At 43.6% G+C, this 18358-nt stretch overlaps 1 protein-coding gene across 1 annotated transcript in view; it reads right to left on the bottom strand.

Annotated features, from left to right (window-relative positions):
* The window catches only part of LOC126355247 (serine/threonine-protein kinase meng-po), a 385368-nt gene that overhangs the window by 46070 nt on the left and 320940 nt on the right, over positions 1–18358 (bottom strand). Inside the window, exon 5 of the mRNA XM_050005528.1 lies at positions 2968–3182. Coding sequence (XP_049861485.1) covers positions 2968–3182 — 215 coding nt within the window. The remainder of the gene's footprint in view (positions 1–2967; positions 3183–18358) is intronic.

The following is an 18358-nucleotide window of genomic DNA, read 5'->3' as shown; positions in this document are numbered from 1 at the left end:
CGGTACAGCAGGAAACCGCGAATGAAGGAAAGAAATGAATTTAACTAACAATAAATGTGAAGAGATTGTGACAGCAAGTTGTTAAAGAAGTGGCATTGTAATTAAAAGTGAGAGAAGTAACTGAAATTATAACAGCGTGGGAGTTTTAAGAAACAGTAATACGCCACTATGTTGTTTAAACTAAATCACACACTTTTAATGGTGCGTATTTAAATCAAGTCGGACAGCGAACTGTGTTGTACAACAATCAGTAGGTGATACTCCAAAATGACACAGACGGCAATGAAAGCAGCAGTGTATTAACAGTGAAGGGTGCCAATACTCACTTCAAGTGTTAGATTTCAGGTTTCACACTTGTCAAATAAGCAGTGAGTTTATCGCTTCCTTGACTTGTTCTGAATTATATTCTCTTAACAACTGAGAATTTGAGTTAGACTGCATAACACAATTCAAGGGTCATTTTCTCGAATTCCCGTAATTGTCTCCAGTGGCAACGCAGAAGTTTGAAATTAGGTTCAAAGGTGCCTACGACCTTCCTCTGTAATGGTGCGAAAGCGTGTTGCTCCGTGACGTCACCCTCGGGTTCGGCGACGCTTCAAACAGCAACGTGTTGACACACGCGAAAGAAAAGCCGGAACTCAAAAAGGGAATGTGAGGTGTAAGGTGGGTTACTGATGTCACATTGGCACAAAATTTCACTACAATTACACCCAACGCTTCGATGGACGTATCACCACGATGGAAAGATTGTCACCCACCCGCGTTACCCACATTTCACTCCTTCTTTTGACACCTCTCCGATGGATGTCAGAACGCCCAGAGGCGATAATAAGCGGTTTATTACAGATTGCCGAAGGAAACATTTCACACACACTGCCGCTCAGACTCGACGCGAAAAGGCCTCAGGGGGTGGCATAAATGACCTGTTTCCTTTGGGCGTTGGTTCGCACACATTTCACGATCGAAAACTACAGTTCGCAATGCGGTGAGAAACAGGACGACATTCGTGACAGCCTTTCGCACTGCTGACACTCCCTAGTCGATTCAACCCTTCTCTAAGGACACTGTGGGCTAGCAACCACAGTGAACGTGACTGCATCCTTGGGAGTGCACGGGACCGCAATTTTTGCTCTTGCGTACAGGGTGGAAGCACTAGGGACCGTTGAAAATCAATCGGCGAAATTTGACCGTGATTTGAAGCAGTATAGGGATATGACATTGACACATGCATGAATAAAACAGCAAAGGGTTCTGCTAAGAGTACCCAGTTCGGCAACACCCTCTATGCCACTCACTCTCCTTTGTGGAACTCTTTAACAGGTGCCTGTACAGAGGCAATCCGCGTGGAGCCCTAAGCCCCTGCAGGCTGTTTTCAGTACTGCTCTGTACCCTGTCGGGGCATGCAGAACAGGAAGGGTTACCTGCCTGCAGGCGCCTAGGACTCTCTGCACAGCTACAATTATAAAGAGCCAAAAAATCGTTTGTGGGTCGCACCAAGGGCGTAGCCGAAATCGAGAATCTTAGATGTGTTGCCGAACTGGAGAATCTTAGATGGACCCTTTGCAATTTTATCCACTATGTGTCAGTGTCAGATCCCGCCACGATCACGCCACAGGAGGGTGCAAAACAGGATGACTGAAGAAGCATAGGCATCCTTTGCACCTTCAAATCACGTTCAAATTTCGTAGAATTATTTTTAACTGTCCGTAGTGGTTCCACCCTGTCACCATAGCAAAAATTGCAGCCACACTACATTACAAATGGTTGAGATCGTATTCAGTGTGGCTGTAGGCAACACAGTGTCCTCAGAAAAAGGTTGAATCACCTGTGGAGAGTCATCAGTGTCAAAGGTTGTCAAGAACGTCATCATGTTGCTAATTGTATTGTGAACTGTCGTTTTCGACCGCAAAATCTGTGGGAACCAACGCCCAAAGGAAACGGATGGGCTCTTTAATGTCCTTCATGACCGGCCGGAGTGGCTGTGCGGTTCTAAGCGCTACAGTTTGGAACCGCGTGACCGCTACGGCTGCAGGTTCGAATCCTGCCTCGGGCATGGATGTGTGTGATGTCCTTAGGTTGGTTATGTTTAAGTAGTTCTGAGTGACTGATGACCAAAGTAATTAAGTCCCATAGTGCTCAGAGCCATTTGAACCATTTGTCCTTCATGCTACCCCAGAGGCTTTTTCATATCGATTCTGAGCGACAGTGTGTCTGGAATGTTTTCTTCTACCAGTTACTGGCATTGGGCTTTCCGATTAATCCACTAGGGCTGAAGGTGTTCCAGGAAGAGAAGAAGAGTGGGAAATGGACGAGTTATAGAACGCGAATTAGAGGAGATAGGTAGTTGTGGAAGATGAAGTGGACATCATGTATTTTAGGACCTGAAAGGTTCTGTAGATTTTAAGAGGGGGAGAGATCGAGTCGTAAGTTATGGTGGAACAGAAAACGGATTTATAGGTGAGGATGATGGTAGAAGGGTGTAGATCCAGGTGCATCCTATTTGTTGAAGTCAGTTTGAGGGTTTGTGCTGGATGATACGGAGGCTCATATTCCACGTTAGTTTGCTGCCAAGGGTTAACTCTAAATACTCGGTGGCCGGAAGACGGTGACAGTATCATCAAGCGGTGTGACCAAAGATGTTGGCTTGGTTTCTCTATGGATTTACTCGAAGTTTCCATGTATTAGAGCACTAGACCAGGAGACTCAAGCAATGTTGAAGAAAGGACGGGAAAGTTGAAGGACATGGTAGGTACCTAGGCAAGTGGTGTAATTGGCATTTTGCAAGAGGTGAGTTTGCTTGGACAGAGTGAAGGGGCTACGTTGAGCAGTACTTACGTTCAGAATAATTAAAACAACTGCATGGCTTGAATCAGTATATGTTGCAAGAATATCGCTTCTGACAACACAAAAATAGAGATTTCTATTCCGTTTCAGTAATCCGGCAACGAGAAGTAGATGAGAACTCACTTGTAGGTGTCGTCGGTGTTGGTGAGCAGCACCTCTGGCGGCGAGTACGGCAACCACTCGTTGCGCCTGCGCACTAGGGTGCCAGCACGGCGCGTCTCGCCGAAATCGCAGAGCTTGACGCGCGAGAAGTCCGACCGGAAGACCAGCACGTTGTCCAGCTTGACGTCGCGGTGCACCAGCTCGCGCGCGTGCAGGTGGTCCAGCGCCGACGCCAGCTGCGACAGCCACACCAGCAGTTCACTTCCAGACGCACTACGCACAACGGGAGGTGCACATCTCTGAACTATGGCCAATAACCAGATTACATCCTCTCGTATCCAATGATTCCTCAAAGCTAAGCACTTCCAAAATCCAGTTGTAGGACGAACCGACTAACCATGCAACAGAGAGCACACAGCAGATTAAAATTACTAACTGGCCAAATATGGAATTTGGATCCGTCCATCATTCTCTGCACAAACAAAGCTTTGATTCGATCCATCCTCTCCTGTGTAATGGATATACACACCAGTCACTTTCTATCAGTATTTTCAGATGTTGAATAGAAGGACTCCATTTCGCTTATTCCATCCTCTTACCCTCTCCTACTCGACACCTTTACCAAGTCATCAATTTCCTCTTCCGTCTCATTGAGGCTGAATATCTCCGTACTTCCTATACATCCCGCAAATTTACCTCCATCAACCCTTTCATGTTTCCCCTAGTAACCAATACTGGCACACTGCTGAGCCAATACCAATACTTCCAACTCATCTTACACCTCCTTTGCCTCCTTGTCGCCTCCCATTACAGCTTCAACAGACTTCGAACCAACGAAATTTTATCTGATGGCTATGCTTTCTATCATAGCTAACCCGCTCTACCTATCCTTCAGCCCATCAGTGTTACCTTCTCGCAGGCCGGTGTGGCCGAGCGGTTCTAGACTCTTCAGTCTGGAACCGCGCGACCGCTACGGTCGCAGGTTCGATTCCTGCCTCGGGCAGGTATGTGTGATGTCCTTAGGTTAGTTAGGTTTAAGCTGTTCTAAGTTCTAGGGGACTGATGACCTCAGATGTTAAGTCCCATAGGGCTCAGTGCCATTTGAACCATTTTTTGTTTCCTTCTCCTTTCCCTGGCTTCCTTTTCATACCGCCACAGCCGCGGCCAGGCATCCATCCTAATGATCCCTCTCTAAAATCTAATGCAACCTGCTGTTCACACCCTTACCCTACATACAAACCCTCCAACACTATTACCATCCCATTCATAACAACATCACTTAACCCTCCTACTTTTAACGCATCCTGTTCCATTGCAGGTGCTAGAACCTAGTATAGAGAAGTTTAGTGGTTCATTTTATCACCCTTCCCCCTTTATCCACCTTCCCATTCAATGGCGTTGAAATATCAGTTAAAAATCAAGAAATCGTCCAAGTGTAGCAGCATGAAGTTAATTAGGAACAATGGTGCAACCCTGCTCCGCACAGCATTAGTCAAGACCGGGGCTTCCCAGCCTTTTCAGCTGGCGGACCCCTTCTTCAGTCGAAAATCCATGGCAGACCCCTAGTCAATCAAGAGCACAGTAACTTTAAATTTCTGAGCGACATCCTTGGCAACTGAAAGCTTCTTAATGCAAGTGCCATGTTCCCAATGACCTCCCCCCCCCCCCCCCCCCCCAGACACACACACACTCAAAAAAGTATCAATAGTCTTTGGTTTAGAGATGAATGAAAACAACTTGAAATTAACGATCCAATTTGAATTCCCACTGTATCCAGACACTTACTAGTGGATTTACTCCCTTTGTTCAACACACTATAGCCTGATTAAAGTTACTTGGTAATTGAAATTTCACACGATGGAGCTGTCTTCCTCCAAGAGCAATCAACGTCACGTCCAAACTGTTCGCTGTTGACAAGCTGCCGCTTATGGCCTGTTCACTTCCACTATTTGGCTACTGTTGTGTAAGGAGCATGCATATTTCGTAACAGTCGTGTGTGTGTGTGTGTGGGGGGGGGGGGGGGGTGGTCTTTCGTGAAATCCGAAGAAAAATGTTCAAATTGATGCAAAGTCTTTCTGTGGTCGTCCTCCCTCCTCATTCATTTCAACTGGAAACTTCCCTTGTTGTGAAGGCGATGGAGAAACTGCACCCTTCTTCAATGATCCTGACTTCAGCCACCGATCCATGTTAGAAGCAATAAACTGGTCAAAAATCGACTATGAAATAGGTAGTGCACTGACAAAGCAAGTTTAACATTTAATGATGTCTGGGGCCGCATACGTGCCAGCGAGCGCTGTGATTGGTCGACAAAGCTCACTCCGCGCATGCGTAAAACGTTTCAGCGCATCTAGCGCCGTGAGCCGGCGCACAAACGATCCCCGTATCGTTACTAAACAGTCGATCAGAGAAGCCGCATTCTCCGGCACTAAACTGTGTATGCCTTCTCACTTAGGAACCGCAGAGGCTGCTTGGGGATACGACCTGAAGTAGAAGTACACATGTTTTTCACACGAAAAAAAAGTTATGAATCTGATTTTCACATTTTTATTCAATTTTACTCATTATTTTACACGATTTGGTGGAATGTGGCCGCGGACCCCCTAGAATCAGCCGGCGGGCCCCAAAGGGGTCCGCCGACCACACGTTCGGAAGCCCTGCTCTAGACATTGGAAACGGGAGGATAATATAGCATTTATTTACAAGGGCTCTTCAGTTGTCTACTTGAAGAGAATTTAGTGACGCTGGCTAAAATACAGTAACCATATTCTGAAGGGGCAGAAACCTAGTTTCAGAACGGTTGCAGTTTCACCAATTTATTTCAGTTGAACGTACTAGCAGTTTCCTCAGAGAGACTAAGATCTGTTTCTTGTCTTGTACTTGATAAAAATGAACTTTGGCTCTGTTTCTAAACACATTTTCACAGACTAAACTTTTATCCTAAAACTCTCTTGCTTCCACTCTTAAATGGAAAAGCTTTCCTCCTTCACGCTATTTTTTTTTTTTAAATAAACGGCTCCAGAAAATATTTTATGCACTTTAAGATAGGCAACCAGACTTGTATTATCCTCTCCAGAATATTGTCAATAAACGTTTTACGAACTACAGTGATGTAAAATCAAACACTGTAAGCCGAATCTTTAGAGTAAACTTTCAATGTGACGATCATCAACTTCGTTACACAAAGTGCAAAGACGAACCATGTTTTGTCTGTTTCTCTGTAAGATTACTCTCTCCCTTCTGATGGTGTCAAACGCTATAAGGATGCGCTCAGTAAGTTCAGATATTGTTCCTACTGGCGTTGAATACACAAGCGACTTTACACAACCCCAGACAAGAAAGTAAAGAGGTGTGAGGTCAGGAAACTGGGCATCCACTCCAAAATACACTCTGCCTGCAGATGTCTGTGAGATATGCCGTGGCCCAACGATCAAAGTGCGCAAGAGAACCGTCGTTCCGAGACCATTAAGTAGTGTGCAGTTGCAGGGAAACGCCCTCCTGAAGTTTAGGCAAGGCATTGTCCAGAAACGTCAAATATTATGCACCATTCAAACGATCTGGAATGATGTGTGGTCCAGTAAGGTGGTCTCCAAGAATTCCAGCCTAGATGTTCACTGAGAGGTAGCGTGTGGATTTCCAACAGCCCAGTGACGGCTGTAGAAACTTTATTTCACATTTCCGGCTATAGGTTCCTCATACCAAAACGTTCAAAATTTCATCCTCTGCAGTCTCCCACATTTTTAAACCATCATTTTTTTTACACCTTGTATATGAGATACAGCTGTTACAACTCATCTAATAAACTAGGCTCTATGTCATCAATAGACACGTAGACTAGACTGAAAATGTTGCTAGCTTTCTGACGAATCCTTCTTCAGATTTATAGAGCACCCATATGCACAAATCCTTCCGCACCATTACGTTGTTCTGATTGACTACATTGTTCCCACACTTTAGCTTGACTGTGGTGGGGGAATGTGGCTGGTAAAATTGCCCCTCAACACTTCCTCCCCCTCCGCGCCTCTTTCCTCTCCTCACCCATATCGCACATATATTATAACCTCTCACCGCAGTGGAGCTGCAATGCGGAAAAAATATAACCCGCCGAGGCAAGGCAGTTGAGCATTTGTGTTTATGGGAACTCCATAGATCTGAACAAGGATTCGTCCGAAAGCTAACAATGTCCTCAGACTTTCGTACGTGCAGGTTGACGACTTGGTGCCTCAACAATTCGCAACTATTCGTTGAATGCTGCCTTTACTCCTTCCACACTTTATACATACACTACCAAGGACGTTCCATTACCATAACATTTTAGCACCATCTCATAAATATTTTACGTTTCAAAATAAAATCTGTGGATAAGAGAAGGGACTTTAAATTGGATGTTGTCTCACTGGCACACTTGCAGATATTTTCGATAAGTGATAAAATAATGTACTATTGGAGACATGTGGAGGACACGATTATTCTTATCAATGGAGGAGGAGGCAATCATGAGAGTAATGAATTTAAAGCAGTTTAAACAACATCCACAATATTATGATCTTCACAACAGAATTCGAAAAAAAAAAAATCCGCGATCAGCTTCTTAGATCTTAGAATTAGCAGTTGCAACGGAGTACATATTTCCAGCGTATAACGTAAAGTAGTACCACAGACAACTTCAACCATGCCTCACAGTGGCATCCGCTTGCAAATAAAAAATTTTCTTTGAGGCAATGATTGGTAGGTTAATGCGGGCTCCAATGTCTGAAGATAACAGAATCCATAAACTAGACACACTCTGATGAACGGCATACAATAATGGTCATCAGATCAAAATAGTTGACACAATGTACGAAGAAACATGACAACCCTAATTAACATCAATAATCTAGAATTACCGTTAGAAAACATTAGAAGAAAAGGTAGTAAAACTCAAATTGCATTTTTACTATACAGATTAAAGATAAATATAATGACTGACTGTAGAGACGGATTTCTGACTGCAAGTGGAGTGAAACATGTGTCAGAAAATGGACGGTGTGCCTGTAACGATAAAAAATCGCCCAGGAATACAGTACTAAGTTGCATCGCATCCACGTCACAACAGACGTACACAGTGGCCCCCATTGGATGCAATACACGGGTTCACACGTCGCATCCTGGATTGCTGATGACAGAAATCCGATAATTGTGTTGTTGTTGTCGTTGTCTTCAGTCCTGAGACTGGTTTGATGCAGCTCTCCATGCTACTCTATCCTGTGCAAGCCCCTTCGTCTTCCAGTAACTACTGCAACCCACATCCTTCTGAATCTGCCTAGTGTATTCATTTCTTGGTCTCCCTCTACGATTTTTACCCTCCACGCTGCCCTCCAATGTTAAATTTGTGATCCCTTGATGCCTCAGGACATGCCTACCTACCGGTCCCTCCTTCTTCTCAAGTTGTGCCACAAACTCCTCTTCTCCCCAATTCTGTTCAATACCTCCTCATTAGTTATGTGATCTACCCATCTAATCTTCAGCATTCTTCTGTAGCACCACAATTCAAAAACCTTCTATTCTCTTCTTGTCCAAATTATTTATCGTCCATGTTTCACTTCCATACATGGCTACACTCCATACAAATACTTTCAGAAACGACTTCCTCACACTTAAATCTATACTTGATGTTAACAAATTTCTCTTCTTCAGTAACGCTTTCCTTGCCATTGCCAGTCTACATTTTATATCCTCTGTACTTCGAATATCATCAGTTATTTTACCCCCTAAATAGCAAAATTCCTTTACTACTTTAAGTGTCTCATTTCCTAATCTAATTCCCTCAGCATCACCAGACTTAATTCGACTACATTCCATTATCCTCGTTTTGCTTTTGTTGATGTTCATCTTATATCCTCCTTTGAAGACACCATCCATTCCGTTCAACTGCTCTTCCAAGTCCTTTGCTGTCTCTGGCAGAATTACAATGTCATCGGCGAACCTCAGCGCTTTTATTTCTTCTCCATGGACTTTAATACCTACTCCGAATTTTTCTCTTGTTTTCTTTACTGCTTGCTCAATATACAGATTGAATAACATCGGGGAGAGGCTAAAACCCTGTCTCACTCCCCTTCCAACCACTGCCCCTCTACTGCCATCTGGTTTCTGTACAAATTGCAAATAGCCTTTCGCTCCCTGTATTTTACCCTTGCCACCTTTAGAATGTAGGTTTGCCTTTCCTTACTCTATTTTCTAAGATAAGTCGTAGGGTGAGTATTACTTCACGTGTTCCAACATTTCTGCGGAATCCAGACTGATCTTCGCTGAGGTCGGCTTCTATGAGTTTTTCCTTTCGTCTGTAAAGAATTCGCGCTAGTATTTTGCAGCTGTGACTTATTAAACTGATACCTCGGTAATTTTCACATCTGTCAATACCTGCTTTCTTTGGGATTGGAATTATTGTATTCTTCTTGAAGTCTAAGGGAATTTTGCCTGTCTCATACATCTTGCTCACCAGATGGTAGAGTTTTGTCAGGACTGCCTCTCCCAAGGCCGTCAGTAGTTCCAATGGAATGTTGTCTACTCCCGGGGCCTTGTTTCGACTGAGGTCTTTCAGTGCTCTGTCAAACTCTTCACGTACTATCGTATCTCCCATTTCATCTTCATCTACATCCTCTTCCATTTCCATAGTACTGTCCACAAGTACATCGCCCTTTTATAGACCCTCTATATACTCCTTCCACCTTTCTGCTTTCCCTTCTTTGCTTAGAACTGGGTTTCCATCTGAGCTCTTGATATTCATAGAAGTGGCTCTCTTTTTCCCAAAGGTCTCTTTAATTTTTCTGTTGGCAGTATCTATCTTACCCCTAATGAGATAAGCCACTAGATCCTTACATTTGTCCTCTAGCCATCCGTGCTTAGCCATTTTGCACTTCCTGTCGATCTCATTTTTGAGACGTTTGTATTCACTTTTGCCTGCTTCATTTACTGCGATTTTATATTTTCTCCATTCATCAATTAAATTCAATATTTCTTCTGTTACCCAAGGATTTCTACTAGCCCTCGTCTCTTTACCTACATGATCCTCTGCTGTCTTCACTACCTCATCCCTCAGAGCTACCCATTCTTATTCTACTGTATTTCTTTCCTCCATTCCTGTCAATTGTTCCCTTATGCTCTCCCTCAAACTCTGTACAACCTCTGGTTTAGTCAGTTTATCCAGGTCCCATCTCCTTAAATTCCCACCTTTTTGCAGCTTCTTCAGTTTTAATCTGCGGTTCATAACCAATAGATTGTAGTCAGAGCCCACATCTGCCCCTGGGAATGTCTTACAATTTAAAACCTGGTTCCTAAATCTCTGTCTTACCATTATATAATCTATCTGATACCTTTTAGTATCTTCAGGGTTCTTCCATGTATACAACCTTCTTTCATGATTCTTAAACCTAGTATTAGCTATGATTAAGTTGTGTTCTGTGCAAAATTCTACCAGGCGGGTTTCTCTTTCATTTCTTAGCCCCAATCCATACTCACCTACTACGTTTCCTTCTCTCCCTTTTCCTACTGCCGAATTCCAGTCACCTATGACTATTAAATTTTCATCACCCTTCACTATCTGAATAATTTCTTTTATTTCATCATACATTTCTCCAATTTCTTCGTCATCTGCAGAGCTAGTTGGCATATAAACTTGTACTACTGTAGTAGGTGTGGGCTCCGTATCTATCTTGGCCACAATAATGCGTTCACTATGCTGTTGGTAGTAGCTTACTCGCATTCCTATTTTCCTATTCATTATTCAACCTACTCCTTCCTTACCCCTATTTGATTTTGTATTTATAACCCTGTATTTACCTGACCAGAAGTCTTGTTCCTCCTGCCACCGAACTTCACTAATTCGCACTATATCTAACTTTAACCGATCCATTTCCCTTTTTAAATTTTCTAACCTACCTGCCCGATTAAGGGATCTGACATTCCACGCTCCGATCCGTAGAACGCCAGTTTCCTTTCTGCTGATAACGACATCCTCTTGAGTAGTCCCGGCCAGGAGATCCGAATGATGACTATTTTACCTCCGGGATATTTTATTCAAGATGACGCCATCATCATTTAACCATACAGTAATGCTGCATTCCTTCGGGAAAAATTACGGCTGTAGTTTCCCCTTGCTTTCAGCCGTTCGCAGTACCAGCACTGCAAGGCCGCTTTGGTTAGTGTTACAGGGCCAGATCAGTCAGTCATCCAGACTGTTGCCCCTGCAACTACTGAAAATGCTCCTGCCCCTCTTCAGGAACCACACGTTTGTCTGGCCTCTCAACAGATACCCCTCCTTTGTGGTTGCACCTACGGTACTGCCGTCTGTATCGCTGAGGCACGCAAGTCTCCCCACCAACGGTAAGGTCCATGGTTCATGTGGAAGAAATTCTGATGGTCTAGAGCAAAAACCATCGATAAAATCCTTCCCGCAGAGGGGATAATCCGTGCACTCGTTACAGGTGACAGGGGTACAGATAGTCGTACTTTGGCTTACACCACGTTTGCGGGCCTTGCCTGGAACTCGTAGTAATGTTCGTGTCTAGATCCTGTAGTATCCAGTCTGATAGGACCCGTAATGACACAAACGCCCAAAAAGAACTTTATTGTTGTGTGACGTGGTTGGTGTCTGTGAGGGTACTTGTTGTGGTATAGCCGTGCTGTCTCTCAACCTTTTCCATCTGTCTGGCCGTATATAAACACGATCTCGGCTTGTTCCCGACGTGAATACCGAACTATCCTGCTGTTTACAGTGCGCTGCGTCAATCACACAGCCTGCAACACACAAGTAACACACGGCACACGGTCAGAGGAACTTTCATTCGTCAGCGCCATCTACCGTGGCAACGATGCATTTCCAGACACGTGTCCATAGCACCTGTTTTCCTTCATTTCCAATCAGGAATCGGCTTTATTAATGTTCACGCTGTATGTACGGCCAATGCCAGACAGATAATCCAAATACGAGTATTATGGAGATCCAATGTGAATATTTGCTTTATAACTGAGAACCATACAAGAAGTCCCATTGGCAAATGTAAGGCCTATTGGTGAATGCCGTACAACTCGAATAGCTGTGTTGTTATGTGATGTGGAGAACGTGTGACAGAGGTACAGGAGATATTTTATCATTTTATATAAATGTATTGTGTCTATCGTGTGCTAATCAGGTTTGTAAATGAGTGTTTCATTTCCGTTTTATTACCCTTATGAGCTGTACATCAATAGCCGAGTAATTCAGTGTGAATTCGTTTTCCATACGCATGTGGCCTATCAGATATACAAGCCACCCTCCGAACGGCGTTTCCTTCATGTTTTGATGTACACTTCCTTGACCAAAACAATTAACTTGGACATGTGTTAATCTATCGAATCAAGGTGTTTTTATTATAACTTGTTTTCACATGAGTATCTACACACGATTTTCTGCATATTACTGTTATGATTTATATAAAAGTAATTGTACAATTCCATCTTATATTGTGGCCTTCTTTCTGTTATGTTGATCGACTTGAACATAGTACTTTCTCCTAAAAACAGTTTTCAATGAAGTATTTCTCATTAAAAGCAGCTCATACATTGAGCGCCCTTAAAGTCGAAACACTCAAAAGCAGCTTAACGTGGCAACACGAATTGTTTCAAATAACTGTTCGGAGTACATGACTGTGACAAATGAAGTGTTATATTTGCAGTGATAATTTCTGCCTTGCTGTGGGAAACCTGCGTTTAGCAAGGCAGCCATATATTCATCTCCAGAAATCCTGTTACAAGGCAGCCATAAAATCGTCTCCCACCAACATCCCTCCCCATGAAGTTCTGGGGTCCGGGGCCTTTTAGTGGATAATGCAATCAGCTGCACCTTCCATCCAACCTGGTGGATCACTCTCGGCGTGACCAGCAAGGAAATCACGCATTTGACTGGGATCGATACCATTTAACTCGAGAAACATTTGTAAAGTACTTATCATCACATATAACTGTATGCAGGCGCTTGCATATGGATAAGTAACACACTGTAAATCTTCCGCACTGGCTAAGTGCTCGGAGATATATCGGAAATGGTTCCGTTTCCTTGTTTCATTGAAAATATAAATTAAGTGTTTAATAGTGAGCTTCTGGGTGTTCTGCGAAGTTGTTGTTTCCATTTTAAGCATAATATTTTCACGACCTTCCCAGCTGTCTTCTTCAGGTGCTGTGAGCTTTGGTGTTATGTGTACTACCTGCTTGGACTCCAACCAGACCCAATGCAGCTGTTTGTTGCGATATAAATGGTTCCCTGTTAATCTCTTTCCCTTCATATAATACTATTACATATCTATAAATTCTGACATTATTGGTCTACCTTCGGCAGTCTATCGCCCAGCTATAAAAAAATGGTTGAATAGATGAGAGTCATTACGTAATTGGTCCGCAGAGTGGGCCCTCAAATTTAACGACTACGTAATTGGCACCCAGCGTGGAATCCATCAAAGTAACCAGTACAATGTGGACGAGACTGGAAATAAAAATAAAGCAAACCTGGTACTGTTACACAGACTTTTCATTTCGTACAGCATCAAGGGGACCACCGGCTATTTTGGCGAAACGTGTTTTCTCCAAACACCATGTTATTTTCACCTTGTATCCCCATAACGGAGCGACCGCACCTGAAAACATTCGTAATAAATTCCCGAACAATTTCTGTGCCGATTTCATTATTTAACATGTGTTTATAAATGGTAAGAACTTAATTTATCTTTTTAAAATTTGTTTGGAATACTAAAGATCACTTGAAATAACTTACGTCTTCTTTCACTTCCCCTCTCGGTCTTTTCAGCAGTTTCTCACTCATTCCTTATTTTTTCTTTTCTTTCTTGAGTCCATATTACGCCTGAGTGATCCTTTGTTTCACCTGCAAGCCTTTCAAATTTTTTACTTTTGCTGTGTACTTTCCTTTTTCCTATTTTTCCTCCATTTTTTCTCTTTCCCTCAGGTCAGGTTTAACTTGTTTGATCCACGTCATTGAAGTTATTGAGTTTCCGCTAAAAAAAAGTTAAAAATTCCTTTCGTTATTCTGCTCTCATATAGCCATTTATTCAATTTTTTCATATACTTCTTTATTACAGTACTTTTTAATTTCCATTTCCCATAACCATATGTTGGTCTCAGGATCTTTCTGATTATTTTCCTTTCCTTCTTTTTCTATTCCACCTATTTCTTTGGCATTATTTTTGTATGTTTCATTCTTTGTTTACAGCTTGGAGCGTAAGCGCCGTAGAAATTACTGACAACCAGTGAAAAGACTTAAGGTTATTTCAAGCAGGTCAGTGTAAGAACATACGGTGACACTCCTTCTATGATAGTTACTGTATCAGGATGGGATCCACCGTGGCTGGCCGGAGTGGCCGAGCGGCTCTAGGCGCTACAGTCTGGAAGCGCGCGACCGCTACGGTTGCAGGTTCGATTCCTGCCTCGGGCATGGATGTGTGTGATGTCCTTAGGTTAGTTAGGTTTAAGCTGTTCTAAGTTCTAGGGCACTGATGACCTCAGAAGTTATGTTCCGAGCCATTTGAAGCAATTTTTGGATCCACCGCTAGGCAACAAAGACTTGTATTGCGGGCTGCCGCCTCTTCAGACCGCTGGCGAAACCACCGCAGGAGGTGCCGGGTAAACAGTACAAGCTCATCATAAGCACATGGCTTTTGATGTCAACCGCATCTCCCGCAGCCACCACGGTAATATGTGATTCGAGCTTGACCGCTAGAGGTGCGAGAGTTGCAGTAGGAACAATTCGCGCTGATATCACTGGCACCAATTATTCTTCCGCAGATAACGTGCCCGCCGATCGCCGCGGCAGTATCTTTCCGCCGGGCGGCTACAAGGAACGCCGCTCAGCAAACCAGAACTAGGTTTACGGACCCCAGAGGCCCTCCACAGCCTCCCCAAAGCGAAGTAATGAATACAAAAATCCTATCTGGTAATGACTGAACTGCAAAAATATATATATATATATATATATATATATATATATATATATATATATATATATATATATATATATAAATGCAAAGTTACGGGAGAAAATAAATGAAAGACAAAATTACGAGACCGCGGTCAATAGTTCCCTCTTCGGAGTGATGACATGTTTTGACGGTCGTCTCCAAATGATACACCAGTTCTCAAATAGCGTGATAATGAAAAATTAGTGACCATCTAGTATCTTCTAGTACCTTCTAGCCTCGATAATGGCCTCAATACAACAAAGAAGAGAGTCCTCAAATTTCTTAAGGTACTCCATAGCCAGCTGGAGACATTGATGAGTGGTTCTCATAGAGTTACCAAGGTGCAGCCGTGTTGACAGCTACGTTTCACTCTCTGTTCCAAGTAGTCCCACCTCAAAACAATATAGAACTTTCTCCAACTTGATGTGTAGCCTCTGCGCACTACAGGTCAAACGCCCTCACAAATACACCAGTGCACTCGACGCTTTCTATCATTTGAAAAGAGGAAAAATAGCGACTCGTTGGATCATACAACAGAATTCTAGTCATCAACTGCCCAGTTTCTTTGTTATTTGGGGTATTGAAAACGTGTAGTTTTTGTACCACTATGAGCAATAGCTTTTCCGAGGTACCTGTCTACAGTGCTTACTTCTCATTGACAAGACGTGACATTCGCCTTCGCTCCCTGTCCGTTTACATCGTTTTACGACCACTGCTTCTACGCCGTGTTACACTGCTGCAAGTAGCAAATTATTGCTTGTACAGTCGTCGCCAGCCAGTACACTTTGAGTAACAAATCAGGGTCCACAGCTCGTGGTCGTGCGGTAGCGTTATCGCTTCCCGCGCCCGGGTTCCCAGATTCGATTCCCGTCGGGGTCAGGGACTTTCTCTGCCTCGTGATGACTGGCTGTTGTGTGATGTCCTTAGGTTAGTTAGGTTTAAGTAGTTCTAAGTTCTAGGGGACTAATGACTATAGCTGTTAAGTCCCATAGTGCTCAGAACCATTTGAACAAATCAGGCGACGTCAGTCACGGTGACGTCACGACCACGTCCAAACACGATAGTTCCTTTCAGCCACTGTGCCATTTGTCCACTTTGACTCACCCTCCTGCGCTGATTTCATACAACAGACTGACGAAAATTCACCCCACTTCACTGCCGTGACGTACCACCTAGTACGAGTTATAATATGCTTCAAAGTGATAAGTGTGCTCTTTAAGAGAGTGAATACTACTATATCTAGTGATCTTCCTTACGTGCAATGAGTAACTGGAAACACGAATGCTTAGATGACCCGAGAAACAGCACCGGAGAGATTGTGCCCGAGAGTAAGACAGAGAGAGAGAGAGAGAGATTGGCCGATACGCACACACGCGCGCGCGCGCGCACACACACACACACACACACACACACACACACACACAGAGGAAAATTCAGGATGGAATGTAACAATATAATGAAAAGGATAGTTGCTACTCACCATGTAGCGGATGTGCTGAGTCGCAGAAAGGCACAACAGAAAGACTGTCACAGAACTAGCTTTCAGCCAACAAAGCCTTTGTCAAAATTAGACAACATACACACACGCACACACTCATGCAAATGTAACTCACACACACGTGACCCACGTCATGTTGTCTGTTGTGAGTTGCTTTTACCTGAATGTGTGCATTTGTATGTTGTCTAATTTTGACCAAGGCTTTGTTGGCCGAAAGCTAGCTGTGTGACAGGCTTTTTGTTGTGCCTTCCTGCACTCAGCATCTCCTCTATATGGTGAGCAGCAACTGAAGAGAGAGAGAGAGAGAGAGAGAGAGAGAGAGAGAGAGAGAGAGAGAGAGAGAGGGAGGGAGGGAGGGAGGGAGTAAAATCAAGCGTAAAATGGAGTACCTCATCCCTCCCACCACCCACCGCCCTCCACCCCCATCCTCTCTTGAAACATGGAACGGATCTTACCGAGGTAGGTGGCTTGCGTGCCTCAACGGTACAAATAGCCGTATCGTGATGCGAACACTACAGAGGAATAGTTGTGGAGAGGTCTGATTAACCTGTGGTTCCAGAAGAAGGGCAGCAGCCCTTTCAGTGGTTGCAGGGGCAACAGTCTGGAAAATTGAACTGGCCAACTGCTTTGCTATGCTGGTACTGCGAACAGTTGAAAGCAAGGAGAAGCTAAAGCTGTTAATTTTTCTCGCGAGCATGCATGTCTACTGTACAGCTCAATGGTAATGGTGTCCTCTTGGGTAAAACATTCTGTAAGTAAAATAATCCACCATTGTGATCTCCTAGGGAAAAGCGAACTTTGCAATCTAGGGGTCGGAGTACGGAATGATTAATTCCCTGATCAGATAAGCAGGTTAGAGGATTTAAAAAGGGGAATGGATAGAGTGAAGTTTGAAGTAGAGGGAATTAGTGAACTTCGATGGCAGCAAGAAAAGGACATCAGGTAACGTCAGTACAGAGTTGTCAACACAAAACCATGTAGGGGTAATGCAGGAGTATGTCTAATAATGAGTAAAAAAAATAGGAATGCAGGTAAGCTAGCAGGAACAAATAGAGAACGCATTATCATAGGCAAAACAGATACCAAACCAACATCCACGACAGTAGTACGAGTTTATATACCAGTCGTTCGCCACAGACACCACGGCGGGCGTAACGAATACTGCAACCACAGCTAGCACAGCACAGCAATTGGTAGCAGCCAACCGACGGCCATTGTACAAACATGACCACGTCGGCTGGGGCAATGTATAAGAGGCCCCCGCGAGCTACCATCAGCCGCCTTGAGTGCTGTGACCATAATGAGCCTTGAGTACTGTGATTCACGCCTGCGACTACTCAGCCTCTCTGTCAGTGATTGGGGCATTACAGAGTTGGCTAAGGACTTACAGTCCTTAATATTCTCTGTTTGGATCCGACTGCATCGTGATTAGTAACTCTTCGAATTAGTTAAACGCTTTTTAACTAAGTATTGTCGTGCCTCTTAAACTTTGCTTACTGTCTTTAGAAACCACGCTTAGCAACAAGATGCAACAACGGTGTACATTGTCTGCCAGGTCATACAGCATGAACAGGTAGTGCCCGCAACATTTCCTTGGCGCACTCTTGAAGTTACTTCTTCATTAAAGATATCATGTTGCGTCCTCTTACTGTGTAATCCTCAGTTCAGTTTAATACCTCATCTGATGATACTTCTGTTAATGAGCGTTTGATAGTTAACAGCCACAAATAGGGAAAGGTGTAAGCTATTATAAACATTATCACAGAGAGACACCCACCACAAACTACCAGTTTACATGCCAATTGACTACCGAGATGATGGATAGAGTGAAAGAATGTATGTTGAGATAAAGGAAATTGTTCAGATAGTTTTGGCAGACGACTGAACTGAAACAGGGACTCGAATTCTGTTGTACGAAAAGGATGGGAAGGCAAAA

The sequence above is a fragment of the Schistocerca gregaria genome, chromosome 3, assembly GCF_023897955.1.
Source record: "Schistocerca gregaria isolate iqSchGreg1 chromosome 3, iqSchGreg1.2, whole genome shotgun sequence".
In the NCBI taxonomy this organism is placed as follows: domain Eukaryota; kingdom Metazoa; phylum Arthropoda; class Insecta; order Orthoptera; family Acrididae; genus Schistocerca; species Schistocerca gregaria.
Note: the sequence above shows the minus strand (reverse complement) of the source record. Positions and strands in the feature narration are given on the sequence as shown.